General features: G+C 42.0%; 4 protein-coding genes across 5 annotated transcripts; 2 read left to right on the forward strand and 2 right to left on the reverse strand.

Moving 5' to 3' along the window:
* Positions 1-112: 112 nt before the first annotated feature.
* On the reverse strand, positions 113-4850 carry osgepl1 (O-sialoglycoprotein endopeptidase-like 1). The gene is made up of 7 exons (XM_071921701.2): positions 4431-4850; positions 3331-3718; positions 2493-2697; positions 1817-1965; positions 1312-1442; positions 1102-1173; positions 113-314 (listed from the first exon to the last, which is right to left on the reverse strand). Exons 1-7 carry the CDS (start codon positions 4634-4636, stop codon positions 230-232), a joined length of 1236 nt encoding a protein of 411 aa, XP_071777802.1. The 5' UTR covers positions 4637-4850; the 3' UTR covers positions 113-229.
* Positions 4851-5116: 266 nt separating this feature from the next.
* On the forward strand, positions 5117-10231 carry adat3 (adenosine deaminase tRNA specific 3). 2 transcript variants are annotated; one of them, XM_071921691.2, is made up of 2 exons: positions 5117-5199; positions 8904-10231. In XM_071921691.2, the coding sequence occupies exons 1-2, from the start codon at positions 5182-5184 to the stop codon at positions 9978-9980; spliced, it is 1095 nt and encodes a 364-aa protein (XP_071777792.2). In that variant the 5' UTR covers positions 5117-5181; the 3' UTR covers positions 9981-10231. The 2 variants fall into 2 exon arrangements, with proteins under 2 accessions (XP_071777792.2, XP_071777793.2); XM_071921692.2 differs by lacking the exon at positions 5117-5199 and adding an exon at positions 6001-6066.
* alkbh6 (alkB homolog 6) lies at positions 6286-7382 on the forward strand. The gene has a single exon (XM_071921693.2). It carries the CDS (start codon positions 6290-6292, stop codon positions 6992-6994), a length of 705 nt encoding a protein of 234 aa, XP_071777794.1. The 5' UTR covers positions 6286-6289; the 3' UTR covers positions 6995-7382.
* Positions 10232-10729: 498 nt separating the features above from the next.
* ormdl1 (ORMDL sphingolipid biosynthesis regulator 1) lies at positions 10730-15337 on the reverse strand. The gene is made up of 4 exons (XM_071921687.2): positions 15233-15337; positions 13412-13591; positions 12186-12337; positions 10730-11704 (listed from the first exon to the last, which is right to left on the reverse strand). Exons 2-4 carry the CDS (start codon positions 13583-13585, stop codon positions 11569-11571), a joined length of 462 nt encoding a protein of 153 aa, XP_071777788.1. The 5' UTR covers positions 13586-13591; positions 15233-15337; the 3' UTR covers positions 10730-11568.
* Between the last annotated feature and the right edge of the window lie 121 nt (positions 15338-15458).

A 15458-nucleotide genomic window follows, 5' to 3' on the forward strand; every position in this document is an offset into this window, starting at 1 on the left:
AAACTTTCAAGGATTTTCCAGGCCCGTGGGAACCCTGTGTATTGAATAAATCAGGATGACAGAAAAGAAAAGCTGAGATTAAAATCACAGGATGTTGGAAAAAAATACTCTGCTAAGATGTAATAAAAAAGATTTAATAATAAATAGCTGGGTAATGTGCTTCATAAATACAGTATGTATACAATATGTACACATTTTTGTTTTTTTTCGCACAGGACAAAACAGTCTGTCAGTTGGTTATCTTCAGCTTGACCGGTGGCACCCTGATCGCTGCTGCCTTCACCTCTGCTGTAATGTCAACACCCAAGGGAGCCCTACAACACAAAACTGATGTGAATCAATGGTGATTTACTCAGCAGTGCAGATTCATCAGAACACAGTAGAGTCTGACAGTGTTGTATAGATCATAACATCTATTTTCACACAACAGAACACCAAATGTCTTCTTCTGAAATGGCTTCTGTAGGCCTAATTCATGGAAGGGATAAAAATTCTTATAAAAATAATGTTGGAGAAATATAAATTGGTCTGTGGGAAAAAGAACTGTCATTAGATTAACACTTGTACTTTGAGAAGATTGAAAAATGGCAACCAAGTTATTCAGGGTTTCTCACTTGGAGATCAACTTCAAGGTGTTTTCAATGACTTTCAGTGTCTTATCTGGTGAAATTAAAGGACTCAAAATTGTCATGTTTTGGTGTAACACATGACATTGGTGCAAGTTAGACATCATAGAGGCTTCATTTTTTACTCCTGATCTTGTTAATTCAAGAAATCCTGGAGAAATCGTTCATTTTAAAACAAATTGAATCTCCATCACAGAGTTTTCCTCATTGATCCGAGAGATCCAGAGATCTGAGGCACATTGCTAAATTTGGGTGCTATATAATCATTTTTAAAAATCGAGTACTTTCAAGGCCATCCATTCATTTTCAAAAACTTTCAAGGCCTTATTTTCAAGGCCAGTGGGAACCCTGAGTATTTCTATAAAGGAAGGTGATGCTTTTCTGATCAGCCACTTCAGAACAATTGATGGTTTGATGTTGCAATTCACTTTCCTGTGAAATTGTAAATGGAAATCTTCACTCGGTTCTGACTTACTTCGGCTCGTAGCTCACATCCACATCATGAGGCAGAATCCCCTTCCCTTCCCTCAGCCGCTCAACACCATTCCTAAAATACACATATATATGTTTGTCTTAAATGAACATGATTCCAAAGCGGGTAAAATCTCTGAATTCAGTGTCAAAACTGTTTACTGATGTTTTTGCCAACACACACACACACACACACACACACACACACACACACCATGCAATCATCACTCCATTGTCAGTGCAGAACTTGGCCGGAGGGCAGAGCAGATGCAGTCCGGTCGCCTCGGTGATGATCGTCAAAGCCTTCCGGATGTATTGATTACTAGCGACTCCTCCAGACACAACCTGGCAGAGAAGAGACGTTTCTGATGAAAGCTTCACATGTAAATGTGCTCCGGTTTAAAGGTTCTCAGTTACAGTTAGCTCTTAGGCTTTTAGCTGAAGTTACAGTTAATGCAAGTAGAATACATTTCAATTCCTATATCACTTATCAAGAGAAGAGAAGACCTGCACTCTCAAATGCAGATTAAAAAGTCTGGTTAATTTGGCAGATGTTTCACCCATCAGGGCTTCATCAATGTTTGAACAAACAGGAAATAAACAGAAATAATAATATAAAATGAATTAAAAAAAGGAAAACAACAGTGAATTATCTTCTCTTGATATGTGACTACACAATACATCAGTTTATTTCATTAAATAAGAAGCAACGTGCTCACCAAGGTGGGACTGCATGCTGGCAGAAGGCCTTTTGCTTTACAGAACAAGATGGCGCGATGTGTGCGCTTTGCCAGGTGAGAGGCGACGGAGTGCTGAGTGGCAGCTGCGATGTCGCTCACGCAGGACAACAGCGCCCCCTGCTGCACACCTGGGGAGAAGGAAAACACATGGAGGGTGACTCTTTCCCACCGCAGCCGAGGGCATCACGAGGCGAATTCAGGTCAGTCAGTCAGTCAGTCAGGTAACACTTAGTGAGATGATGCGCTTCGTCAGATGGCCTCTAGAGGGCGTTTTGGCTGTGAGATGCAGTGTTTCCCATACAGAGGCACAAAATCAAAAGTTGGTCATATAGAAATGGATCTAAATCGATCTCAATCAATAAGTTAATCAATGATGAAAAAAATCATTAGTTGCAGCCCTAATGCACAACCAGTACCAGTTGTTTGACTGCAAAGTGTTTTTGAAGCAGTATTGAATTGAATATTCCTAATTTTTTCAAAATGTTTTGCACCAGGTATTTCAGTGTGTCTTACTCATCCAAAGACATCAGGCAATAAATAAAGTTCTAAAAACATCTAATGTTTAATCCCCATGGTGGCAATCACTGACTTACATGGTTATGTTTGTCATTCAGGAGAGCGTTAATCATTTCATGCACACTGACTGTCCTCTTACCTTCCTCTGCCTCTGTTTTCATTATAGTCATTGTAATCTGATTCCGCAGCCCAGCGAAAGAAAAGCAGCAGTCATAGTTTTGTCCCATGGGCGTCCTGAAGGGGAACCTCCTCCTGTCCCCGTCCGCTGCCAGCAGCTCTATAGCTTGTCCCCCGCTCAGGGTGGAGCAGCGAGGGTGTTTGATGAGCGACAAACGTCTTGCCACCTGTGAATGAAAAACAAAGATTCATTTTAGTTATGATCACAAACTGAACATCACAACCAGAAAAAAGCAACAACAGCCAAGTTTAAAGGCCCTGAAAACTTATATCCCAGAGGTTTGACCATGTCAACTTGCTCGAGTCCCAAGTCAGTCTCAAGTCTTGAGGCACAAGTCTTAAATCAAGTCCCAAGTCTAAATGTGGATTACCAAATCAAGTCCATGTCATTAATGTCAAGTCCCAAGTCTAAATGTAGAACAGCAAGTCAAGTCAGAACAAATCAAGAGTCCAGTATCAATGTAATATCTTAAAGAAAACTAAATATCTAGGACTTTTCAATGCAATATGGTTTTAATAGGATAAAAACTTGGTAAGAGCATCATGAGTTTGATTTTTATAATCAGTTTCAACTTCAATCATCACTTTCAATCCAAGTCATTTACACAAACACAAGATCTTTTGTCAAGACTTTAGAAACCTTTTCAAGTCATCAAAGCACAAGTCAAGTCAAGTCAAGTCTCAAGTATTCTCTTCATGCATCTTCTTTTTCTTCTTCTTTCTTTCTTTAGGGTAAAACTGACTTCCCATGAACTGAAATGCATGAAACTTTGCAGAGTGGCCTAGTTAAACATTCTCACTTTATCCATCGTGTCCCCCGGAGCTTCGTCCAGCGTTTGGCCCAGCAGCAGGAAGTCGTCGACCCCTCTGGCCACGGCGAGGAGCGAGTGGCCGCCAGAGATCAGCAGGACCAGGAAGGGGAAGGCGACGGGCTGCAGCATCCTGACGGTCAGGGCGTGGGCCTCCATGTGGTGGATGGGGATGAAGGGCTTGCTGTGACGCCTCACAAAGCTCCGGCTGAAGTCCAGGCCGACGCCCAGGCTCAGGGCCAGGCCGGGCTTCACGGTGGTGGCCACGGCCGACAGCTGGCCCGGGTTCACGCCGCTCCGCTCCAAAGCCTCCTGCACCACACGGGCGATGTTTTCTCTGTGCAGCTGCTGTGCCACGGTGGGGATGATGCCGCCGGTCCTGCAAGTGGAGAGCAGAAATCAAAGCTAAAGTGAAAAACTTACCTGTTTTTTTCTTTTTTTGTAGTTATTTTAGTTTCTTTTCTCTTTCCTTTTCTTTTTTCCACGTTTTTCAGACTTTCCTTATTTTTCAGTTTTGTTCCGTTTTTTCCATCTCTAAATGTAGTTATTGATGTTTAATTTACTTTTGAAGGTTATCTTATTACTTAAAAAAAAGAAGAGATTATATTATCGTCAAGCAGACTGATATAAATAATGTACAGGCATTAAATGTGACAAATAATAAGTATATTAAAAAAAGTGAAAAACTCCAGACTTAGCCTATATATAAGGCTGGACAATATTATCGTTAATCGTCTTTCAGTGGAATCATATCATCATGATATGGTGATTTTGGGATATCCTGACACACTTTTGCTGTCAAAATTGATGATAACAAGCAAATTGTATTTAAAAACTCTGACAAAGTGGGGTAGGAAACATTTTAAGTAATATTATTTTAAAATTATAAAAAAATGAAATTTTCTAATAGGGTAATATTCCTACCATATCTAATTTTGTCCGTTTTTTAATACATGTTTCTTGTTATCAATTTAGACAGCAGAATTGTGTGTCAGGATACCCCAGAATCACCATATCATGACGATATGTTTCCACTGAAAGACGACAAACGATAATATTGAATTATCGCCCAGTCCTACGCTGTGACTTACTTCAGATGGACTTCTTTTTGGGAGTGCAGAGACTCTCCCAGGATCAGCCCGGCCTCGTCCATCACTGCAGCCCCGGTGTCATCACAGCTCGTCTCGATGCCCAGCACCAGTCGGGAGCAGGAGGCTTTTCCATATGCAGAAGTGCAAGAAGGTTTGAGTCTGAAGTGTGGCAGCCTGTGCAGGTTCACAGCTCTTGAAGGCAACATAGTATAGTGGCTTGTGTTTGCCAACCGTATAACAGTCTAATAACTTGAGGTAACCTGACCAAGTTCCCCCTGATATGAATTCACGCCAAAAAGCACGGTAAAGACAAATATAGCAACATACCACAGCGTCACATTGGGCTTCAGAGCAACAAATCTGTAATAGACAACATATGAAGCCCTTGAGTTTCTAACAGAAAGCGGTAGGTCACTTTGAATCTTGTCTTTTCTGTTTCATTCAGTGCTGTCTGGCTGTGTCGCATGTAAATAATTCCGTCTAGCAGCAAAGAAAAAATGGCAACGTGAAGTAGAGATAGTAGAAAACTGCCGAAAAGACGAGTAAATGTTTCATGTAAAATTATTTAGCAATATCGGCTTTAATATTTATGTGTTGAATAGCGAAGAAGTTGGCGAATCGGTAAGAAAATAATGCATGGGTCAAAGGAATAGACGCAAGTTTAGGGGATGTTTTAGTCGGTTGCACACTCAAGTAAGCATGGAGTCAAATCGTTACTGAGAAATTCAATGTTATATTCGTCTAAGTATCGATGTCGCTGTACAAAGAGGTAACGGAGCGTTTTTAACATTTCTTTGACAAACTGAATCAATCTTTGGTTTTGGTATTTGTGACTTTAATTTACACTACAATACAGGCGTGGCGCTGTTTCACATTTTGTAATTTGTGTTTCCCATGCAGTTTGTGGGCTAAGTTGCCTTCAATGCTTTCAGAAATGTCGGATTTCCCACATCAATTTAGTAAATACAACTGGGAAAGTTGGCAGAGTTGCCGACATGCGACATAAGGGGGCACGGTACATTTTACTATCAACAACTGATTGTAAAAGTGACATATACCACAACATTTGGCTATTAGATGAAGTAAAACCTCAGTTACATGATGTAAATTTCTCTTGTTTTTGCCACTGCAGTACAACATATCTATGTGCTGGTTGATTTATATTAGAAAACAACAGCCACCAACAATAGTTTTGTTAGAGGGTCCGTTTTGTTAGTATTTACGACTAAAAGCACTAGAATGTGTGAGAAGTCGAATTTACCACAATACAAGTCAGAAGTCGGAGCCGACGAGGAGCACTTGAAGGCATCGTTCCGTCCATTGATTTTACTGTCGCAGATATTATAGCTGCTTTATAACAGCAAAAGACGAATCAATACTCATCTCAAGGGTGTCAGTGAACTTGTAATGGATCCTACATTCTGGTCGATATGTAAATGAATCGCCAAACAGCTTGACTGTGTTGTGTTTGAGGTGTCGGAGGATCCAGATGCTATGTTGCTAACTTGCTAACTCTATCAAACAAGGAAGTGCAGCGATGACGTAGAGGAGAGGACTACTGCGGGTGATGGAGAAACGTCCTGCTGCTAACAGATAGCTAGACGGCTTTTTCCCCTATTAACTCCGTATTCAGTCAGTAAGTTTTGATCGCAGACCGTAGAAGTTGTATTTACCTAAGTTCTTGGTTGTTTACGTTCAAAATTATAGTGTTACAAGTTCAAAAGATGGCTGTGGTACCACTTACTTACTGCTAGCCACCACCAGATGGGTAGCTTAGCCTGCATTAGCAAACTACCAAGAAGCACCTGATCTACTAACCTGAGTTTTAACAAGCATTTCATGACTTTTCACCAAGAGGCATGGAGAAGCCGGCTAGTATTGTGGAAGAACTGCAACAATTTGTCCTAAAAGACGCTCCACCAACAGTCTATTACATTCCAGATTTCATATCAGAGGAAGAGGAGGCCTATCTTTTACAACAGGTTTACAAGTCACCCAGAACTAAATGGACTCAGTTATCGGGGAGACGGCTGCAGAATTGGGGAGGACTGCCACATCCTAAAGGGATGCTGGCAGAGAAGATTCCTGATTGGCTTCAGCAGTACTGTGAGAGAATTTCCTCTCTGGGTGCGTTCAGTGGGAAAACGGCCAATCACGTGTTGGTGAATGAGTATAAGCAAGGAGAGGGGATTATGCCTCACGAAGACGGGCCTCTGTACCACCCCACCGTCACCACCGTCAGCCTGGGCTCCCACACCCTCCTCGACTTCTACCGACCCGTCAGCAGCCAGGGGGGGGACGCCCCGCAGACGGAGGAGAGCCGCCACCTCTTCTCTCTGCTGGTGAGGCCGCGGAGCCTCCTGATCCTGCAGGAGGAAACGTACCAGAACCTCCTGCACGGGATCCAGCCCTGCGACCAGGACACCCTGACTGACAGGGTGGTGAACCTGCCGGCTGCCGGCGCGCTGCCGGGGGAAACACTGACCCGAGGCACCAGAGTGTCTCTCACCGTACGGCATGTGCCCAAAGTCATGAAGGCAAAGCTCCTCCTGGGGAGGAAATGAACAAAGAAGTTGCCTTATCGGACTGTTAGGTTATAACATCACATACTGTGTGTAAAGATAGTTCCACTGACACCATGAAGCTTGATGTCAATGGCAGTCAGTAGGCTGCAGTGAGAATGATATGGAGGGTTTGGTGCAGAAGGGGCATAAGTGACATTTTGGTTGAAAGTTAGTATTATATATCATTAGGGGTGGGACAAAATATTGAAATTCAATATATCGCAAAACAAAAATGTGACAATATACGTATCGTGGGGCAGAAAAATGAATCGCAATATTAGCTCAGTTTTATTCTGCTGTAGTAATCACAAATGAGACAATTTCACACGCTCTCCATCTCAATTATATTATTTGCACTTTGTAATGACATTTTTAAATTGTTTACTTTCTAGAAAACCATTGCTATCAAGATCTGTGGCTCAGAAATAAACATGATTCTGCACAGTCAGACTTTGTCACTTTGTCACCTTTTATTTATTACATCGTATCGTGGTTGTATCCAATCATGAACTCCATATCGCGTATCGAATCGTATCGTGAGTTAAACGTATCGTCCCATCACTATATATGATTTGCTCTTGTTGAGCTCTATCTGGTGGCCAGAAGGACACATTTGTGACAACATTTTAAATAAAGTGAAAACCCTAGATTAAATTTGGTTAATAGCTAATGTTCTGTTTTGAATGAAGAGATGCAGTCATTTCAAGTTTTTGGTTTTGCTCTGCTATAAAATTAGGAACTTACGCCCCTTTCGCTCTAAACACTCGCTGTTTCATGTGTGTTTATATTAATTGGTTCAGTTTCTTAGCTTGATGTCCATATTTTAGTCTCAGTGGTTCCTCAGTGTTTAACCTCAGGAGCTGCAGTGGCTTTTCTGGACATGATCAAGGATGAGAGAAGAACTTAAATCACAAATGATTATTGGTATTGCTTGCTGTATGCATTGTTCACTTAATGGTGATTATTAGAAATCTACACTTTGCATAGTTGATGTTGTCTCTGGTACTGTTATAGCCCAACCCGAGTTTACAGTTACAGTGCATACACAATTTTGACATTCATTAGTTCTTCTTAATGTGTTTTAGAGATTACATGAAAAGAAGATGGTATGCCATTCAAAAAAGTCCTGCACTGTAATTTATGGCTGGAAAATCGGTCAGAATGAGTCAAACTTAAAATGCATCAAACACAACAAAAATGAGTGACGTCGCAATGTAATTTCATATTAACCAGAGTGTAGGATCCATTACAAGTTCACTGTTACCCTTGAATTGGCGACTGACATTTTCATGTTGGTGTTATAAAATCTGCCACAACTGTTGGGACAGTAAAATCAAAAGAGCTGCCTACAAACGGTTGTTAACACTACGAAACCGAACCCTTTAATTTTATCCCTGAAATGTCCTTAATTTCTCCATTACATAAACATGGATTATCCATTAAAAATAATAGCTGTAACAAAGGGTTAGTTATCATGAGTTTTTAAGGGATCTATTTGTGGGTTGATTCATGGAGACACTAGTAATTAAGGGATTTTTTATGCCTTTTGTGCAGGTTTACAGGGTTATTAATGAGTTTTTAACGGAAAGTTTCTGTCTCCCTGAATTTTTCATTATATTAGAAAGTAAGCAGGTGTTTAAGGTTTTTTCTTTTTTCTTCATTAATGACTCCCTTAAGTCATTTTAAGGGGATTTTGTATGAATTACGGGGTGAACTGATGTAAATGTAAAATGAAATACAAAAATATGCAAAGCAGCACTGCAACAGTCTGTGGGCTGAAGCTGCTTTGTTATACAGATCAGACATTTTCAGTTATCCAACATAACTGAAAGGCATTATGATCAATGTGCTTTTGTCCTGTAAATATACTGACTTTTGTTTCACTTTGGTTCACAACAAACATCAACAGGAGGACGCTGCAGCAATGGAGCCGCAGTCAAAACGCAGGAAAGGGTCAGAAGGTGACACCGACTCGTGGGTCGCCTATCCCGTTCTGTCGGACGAGCAGTCACAAGACACGGAGCTGATCGAGGCGTTTGCTGCGCCCATCACCGACAAGAAGCAGACTTCTCGTATCGTGAAGGAGCTGAACTCCCTCTACCCGTTACCCGGCCTTCAGCACATCAAGAGGGTGCGGGCGTGCAAGGAGAAGGCCGGCCCTCACCCCCTGGAGGTCATCGTGTGCCTCGTCAGTGACGCGCCGGACAGCGAGAAGCCGGTCAGCATCGACTCCCTGCTGCCCTCAGGTAGAGTCAGACATGACGGGTTAGGGCAGCCTTTTGTGGTTCAGGTCCCAGCATGCCCTCCTCTGACCAGACCCCAGTTTGAGCTGGCGAGCAAACACTGGCCCACCTCCTTCCACGAAGACAAGCAGGTGACCGTCGCCCTGAGTGGAGAGCTCTTCAGCCCGGCTCAGAAAGCCAGGATGCGAGAGTACATGGCGGCCGCCGTGGCTGCTGCCCGAGCCGGGAAGGAGAGCGGGACGGAGGCCGTGGGGGCCATGGTGGTCGACCCGAAGGCGGAGAGGGTCGTCGCCGTGGGCCACGACTGCCGAGGCGACCATCCGCTCCATCACGCGGTCATGGTCTGCGTGGACCTTGTGGCTCGGGGTCAGGGCGGCGGGGCGTACTCTTTTGACAAATACCCTGCTTGCCGGTTTACATCTTCTACACCAACCTCAGAGACTTTGCAAGACGTTGCTGTTGCAAAGGAGGATGGTCAGCCATACATATGCACCGGGTATGACCTTTACGTGACCCGGGAGCCCTGTGTCATGTGCGCCATGGCTCTGGTCCACTCCCGGATCGGTCGCGTCTTCTACGGGACAGCCTCTGCTGACGGGGCCTTTGGGACCAAATATAAAATCCACACCCAGAAAGACCTGAACCATCGCTTTGAGGTTTTTAAAGGAGTCTTGAGCAAGCAATGTGAGGACCTTAACGGGCTGGAGAATCACATCGAGAAGGAAAGTTTACAGGGAAATTGAGAATAAAAGCTGTAGTGTTTATCTTTTACATTTGGTCAATGAGCCTGGAAACAGGCAAAGACCAGGGATTTTTATTGTGTCAGTTTTAATTAATATTTTGTTGTACATTTGTTTAAAATGTACTTTTGTCAGGGGGCCCAAGATTCCTAGCAGCACCCCTGGAAACAGGTACTTACTCGTAATTACATGAGCAAGACAGTTTGATTATCAAACGTTTCACTGCAAGAATACACAGTACGTTTTTTACTTCATTCACCATTCATATGTAATAAAGCTTTTATTCCTATGTTGCTAGCGTGTGTATAATTGAGTACAAATGACAAGATTCCCTCTGTGGCCCTGACTTTGCATGATTAGGCCACAGTGCTTCTATGACATGAAAATATTTTGCCTTCCAGGTTTGTTAATGTTGTTCTTCAGCACAGGAAATCTCTTAAGGGGTAAACAGTCTAGTTTCCACTACAGTTGGGCTTGCTATGGAGAACTGTCCATACAATGTATAAAAATAGCTGAAAACCAACATTTAATGCAATGAATGTGTGAAACAAGTTGTAAAAAACATTCTGGAACAGTAAACTCCTGTAAAGTGGCCCATTTGTAAAATTCCTCAATATTCCCTGACAGAATTTATCAAATTCCCTGACTTTCCTGTCTGGAATAAACCTCTGAAAATTCAACGATATTCCAGGAACACCATGACCAGTGGGAACTGAGCGACACGTCACATAAGAGATGCAACACTTTGAGGGCACAAAATGTTTTAATGAGGTTAGGAACAAAAGGGTTCAAGATTACTATGAGCTATGGCCAAACAAAACAGGACTAGCTGCCTTGTTGATAGCAAAAGGTCATAATCTAAACAAAGCAGCTACATGAATATAAGTACATAATGGACACACTGTAGACCTGCCTCAGTAAACTCTTAATCTGGCAACAATAAATTGTCTCCATTTTCTACATACAAGACTTTTTTTTTAAACATACAGGACATAACAGTCACAAAAAAACTATGTACAATGAAAAATGCTTGCCCTATTTGATTGAGTTACAAATGAGAAATGATTCACATACCAAGGAAATCATGCAAATAAAGAGTATGATTTCATTCTTCGCTCAGCATGAATAAGATTGACACCCATCACAAAATGAGAGTGTACCAATACACAATGAGCCATAGGCTCCTACGCTTAGGAAGAAAACATCTTTAAAAATACATTTAGGACATCTTCGTGGCTAGAAATTGTGACTCGGACTCAGTCTCTGTGTCACCGTGTGAAGTGAGGGCAAACAAAAAAACAACCGAACAACCAAAAGCGTCACCGCTGAAACCTGGGCCAGCCCAGGTCTGTGCAGACCAAAAAAACATCATTAAATATTCACTTAAGTTAGTAATGCATATGGCATCCTGTCTTCTACAAATCTACTCCTCTTTTTTTTTAAACATCTCACCTTAAACCTGATATATCTAAACAACGACAGTGACATTTACACAAACTGTACAAAACAGCTTAGTACACACGTCGGTGGTACAGATTACAGGGGGTTAACTAATCTTGCTATGGAGGCACAGCACTTTATAACACTCAGCTTAATACTTGTTGATGCCGAAGATCCTCACTCCGTGTAGCTGTGGCAGCTTGGGGATCAGCACGCTCAAAAGCGAGGCAGTGTTTATGACGAAGTGCGTCGTGTCATACTTTGTGTAGAAACTCGCCAGGAAATATCTGTAGAGCAAAACAGAGTTAAAATCCCTTTACTATCAGGAATGGGCAGCAAGGCCACACATACTGTACATGCCAATGGTTAACATGCAGGCATTCATTTTATTTTGATATAATGTACAGGGTTCCTAAACATCTCTGCTTTACTATTTCTATGACTTTTCCTTGATATATAACACAGTTTCCATGATCAACATTTGTTAGTATCGATGATGAAATTTTAGGTTTTTTGTAGGTAGTCGATTTGAATGTCCCATGTCTCGATTTGGGTAGATAAAACTATGGAAGGGGATTGGCATAATCATAATTTTTACATTTTAAAAATTGCACTTCATCTGTGATTTGAGCCCTGGTGGTCATAGTAAATCACCCAAAGCTTGCAATTGGTAATCTACACTTGCAGCACATATCCAAGGTCTGAATTATCCTTTAATGACTGTCAAATCTAAGGCAAAATGAAAATGATAATATCTTTAATACATACAGAATAATTGGGGAGATGGTGAAGAACTTTCTGGATGAAGTGAACTGCACGCCGTAGTCGAGCTGTTCCCAGTGTGTAAGAAGTCTGGCTTTTCCTTGGTCGGGGGTCTCAAAAGGCGTGCCTTTCACTGCATGCATAAACACATACATCCCCTGTAAAGACAATTCAGTAATTAGTGCAAGGGGTCAAAGTTCACATCACTTATCACCGTGTACAGAAAGCAAAACTATGGAGGATATAGATTGTGCTTTATGTTTGGCCAATCAATAGGCGGAAGGGCCTTTTTGTTTCCATCTCTCTGCTCTGGGACTTGTGGTCTCTGAGCTCCAGATCGTTAACAATACACCTACAAGAGCCTAATTAATTTTGGGTGGGATGACAGATTATTGCAAACTAACTTAGCTAGCTTGTGAATGAAGTTCTTTCCTTTGTAATTAGAGGTGTAGATGTAAAACTTGCAAAACATTGCAGGATTCATTTTTTAAATGGAAAGGCTGAAGTATGGAGAGGGAAAAGTGAGAAATTCAAAACGCTGACATGCAGCCAAGGCATAATCAGCACACTGGTGTTATATTGTGTGGGAAACAATCGGCTATAGTTCACCTAGCACACTTCTAGCTGTTACTGTTCATGGCCTTCCATATTGCTGCGATACACAATCCTTGCTAACTGCTTCAAGCCTGGGCTAGTAAATGATGTCACACACGTTGACCTTGTTTCTTTATTTGAGGCCATCCATATAACAATGAAAGGCTAGTCTTGTGTGCGGACATGGTGCGGAGCGAGGAAATCATCATAATGGGTCACCAGTCAGGCTGTCACAAGGATCGCTTCCCAGAAATAGAGCGTAACTCTTAACAAGTAGTCACAGCAAAACAAAGACTCCGCAGTGGGAAATAGAGACCAGACTGTGTTTCGGCCTGCAGGATAAGCGTGCATAAGTAATCTACTGAGGTATGAGTTTATTTGGGTGGTGATTGTTAGGCAAGACCTGCGGTGAAGAAATGGTAATAATCATAAATAAGGGCACAAGCAGTGGTTTATCACACCTTAACCCCTAACAAACCACTTATTCTAGACTGGTGGTTTAAAACGTTGTTTTAAAACACTCTGAAATCAAAACGGTAAAAGGTTTTGGAGCGGGATTTGTCAATAATCTGGATCAGGAACACAAGCCCATTTTGTTTTGAAGAAACCGGCCCAGTCAGTGTGAGAATGTAACTTACAAAATTGTGTATGACGTTAGTGAGAGTCCACACCACAGGCACACTGAAGAAGGGTATGCTCAAAAGCACGATGTGAAGCATTCCAACACCAAGAGCGTAGGTCAGCCAGATCCCTCGGCTGTTCATGACCCGAGTATTTGGGTTCACCTCGCTGTGTGCCACACCCACATTCATTTTGGTCTGTGGACAAGAAGAGAACAGTTACTGATTCATGTTAAAACCATATTCCACTTTGGTGTAACATTTATAGCTTTTGTAACTTCTCTCCCTCTCCTATCATCGGTTGTCCCGGTAATCGGTGGTGATATAACATTCTAACACCCATTTCACTTAAAGGCATCTGGAAATTGTACGTCTATCAACAACCATACCAGTTTTTCTACGTTCTGTGTCACGGTGCCAATAAGTAAATGTGCCCATTTGCAAGTACTGCTAAACAGAGTCTGTAAAAGCTGGAAAACTGGTTGTGAACACACACTCTGGGAGGCAAGTAACATCAGAAGATGACTATAAAATATAAGTCTTCAACAGGCACTGAATCCTACAAAAAAAAAATAGAAGCACAGAAAACAAATGTAGCAGCATAGCCTACCCTGTGTAAATATTTGCAAATGACAATCCCTACTTTGAATCTTAATTGCCAAGGTGCACCATTTTCAATTTTCTATGTGGCCTACATGTATTTTTAGAAACACATGCTACTACAATGGTGGCACTGTAGAACTTTGCCCCAACTGCAAGTCCAACACCAACAACATGAAAACACCTTGTGCAATCTTGTTCAACTTTGCCCTCTGGCACAATTTCAGCTGGCAGACTGGATTCATGAAAACAAGCAAGGCTTGCAATAATTAAAGGTGGTGATGATGACAAATTTTCCATTCCTAACCCACAGGGGTTGAATGATTCAAAATTCGTCTGCCAAACTGCATTCTGGAATAGAAAACAACCTCCAAATAACAGCTGACTGAAGATGATGGTAGATTAGACAACTTCACCAGCCCCAGTGAAGATGTACAGTGTTTGGTTTGTGATGATTTACATCCTCCTTGTTATACTTCTAATAGTGATACTGCTGCTAACCAGACCCATACACATAGACACAGTTTCAAGCTATGATGTTCAGTACAAAAGTTGCATGGAAAGTATCTTAAGTTTGAGTCAAATTAGCATTGAAAACTATCTATCCTCTGTAACATGAAACCAACTTTTAGATTTGGCCTACTGGTACCCAGATCAGTGAACTGATGGAGACTCAAAGTTCAAAGTTGCAACATTAAGTTGCAGATATACTCGTCTCGTGCTGATAACATGGTATCTGATAATAGGGTCATTTGCTTTCTAGAAAGTATAGGTGTTTGCAGACGACTGGGCTGCCATTGGCTGGTGGACACTTGCAGGAGAAAATTCACACGATTACTGAACAGATAATACGTTATTGTTCAAACCGCTGTCATTGGCTAGCAAGCTCCCCAAAACTCACAGGGCTTAGTCTATTTGCTGATTAACTGGCGTAGCTACAGCAGACTGACATGGCCCTGCTCCAACAACATGAAATGAAGATGATGAAACCCTCAAGTAAAATAATGCAAACTGATGTTATCTAAAACAGTTGGTACATTTGAATACTCTAGCTCGCATTGCTAGCTGTGCAGACATGGGACGTCCATTGGAATGCTTTCGTTTCCAGGACATAGTCTGAGCCAAATCACCACTATCTATCCACAAACCAAGTTGGTCAACATTAGGGGGATAAGTAAGGTTACGTCTAACGTTAATAGTGTAAAATAAAATCCACACAACCCCGAGTTTCATACTTACTCAAGTAGCAGCGAGCACTGGGTGTATTTTAGGACCAAACCGCTACAAAGAAAAGCTATCCCCCTGTTGATGTGTGTGTGGTTCGAGGCGCAGCACGTCGCCGACTGTCAAAAGCGGAAGTAGACGTGGGTTCACGACGTTCTGAACCCGCCTCAACATCACTTCCAACCAATCGCCGATTTGGATTATTCGAGGGGCGTAAAGCGCGAACTTCACGTCGTTTCCG

The sequence above is a fragment of the Centroberyx gerrardi genome, chromosome 10 (assembly GCF_048128805.1).
Source record: "Centroberyx gerrardi isolate f3 chromosome 10, fCenGer3.hap1.cur.20231027, whole genome shotgun sequence".
NCBI lineage: Eukaryota > Metazoa > Chordata > Actinopteri > Beryciformes > Berycidae > Centroberyx > Centroberyx gerrardi.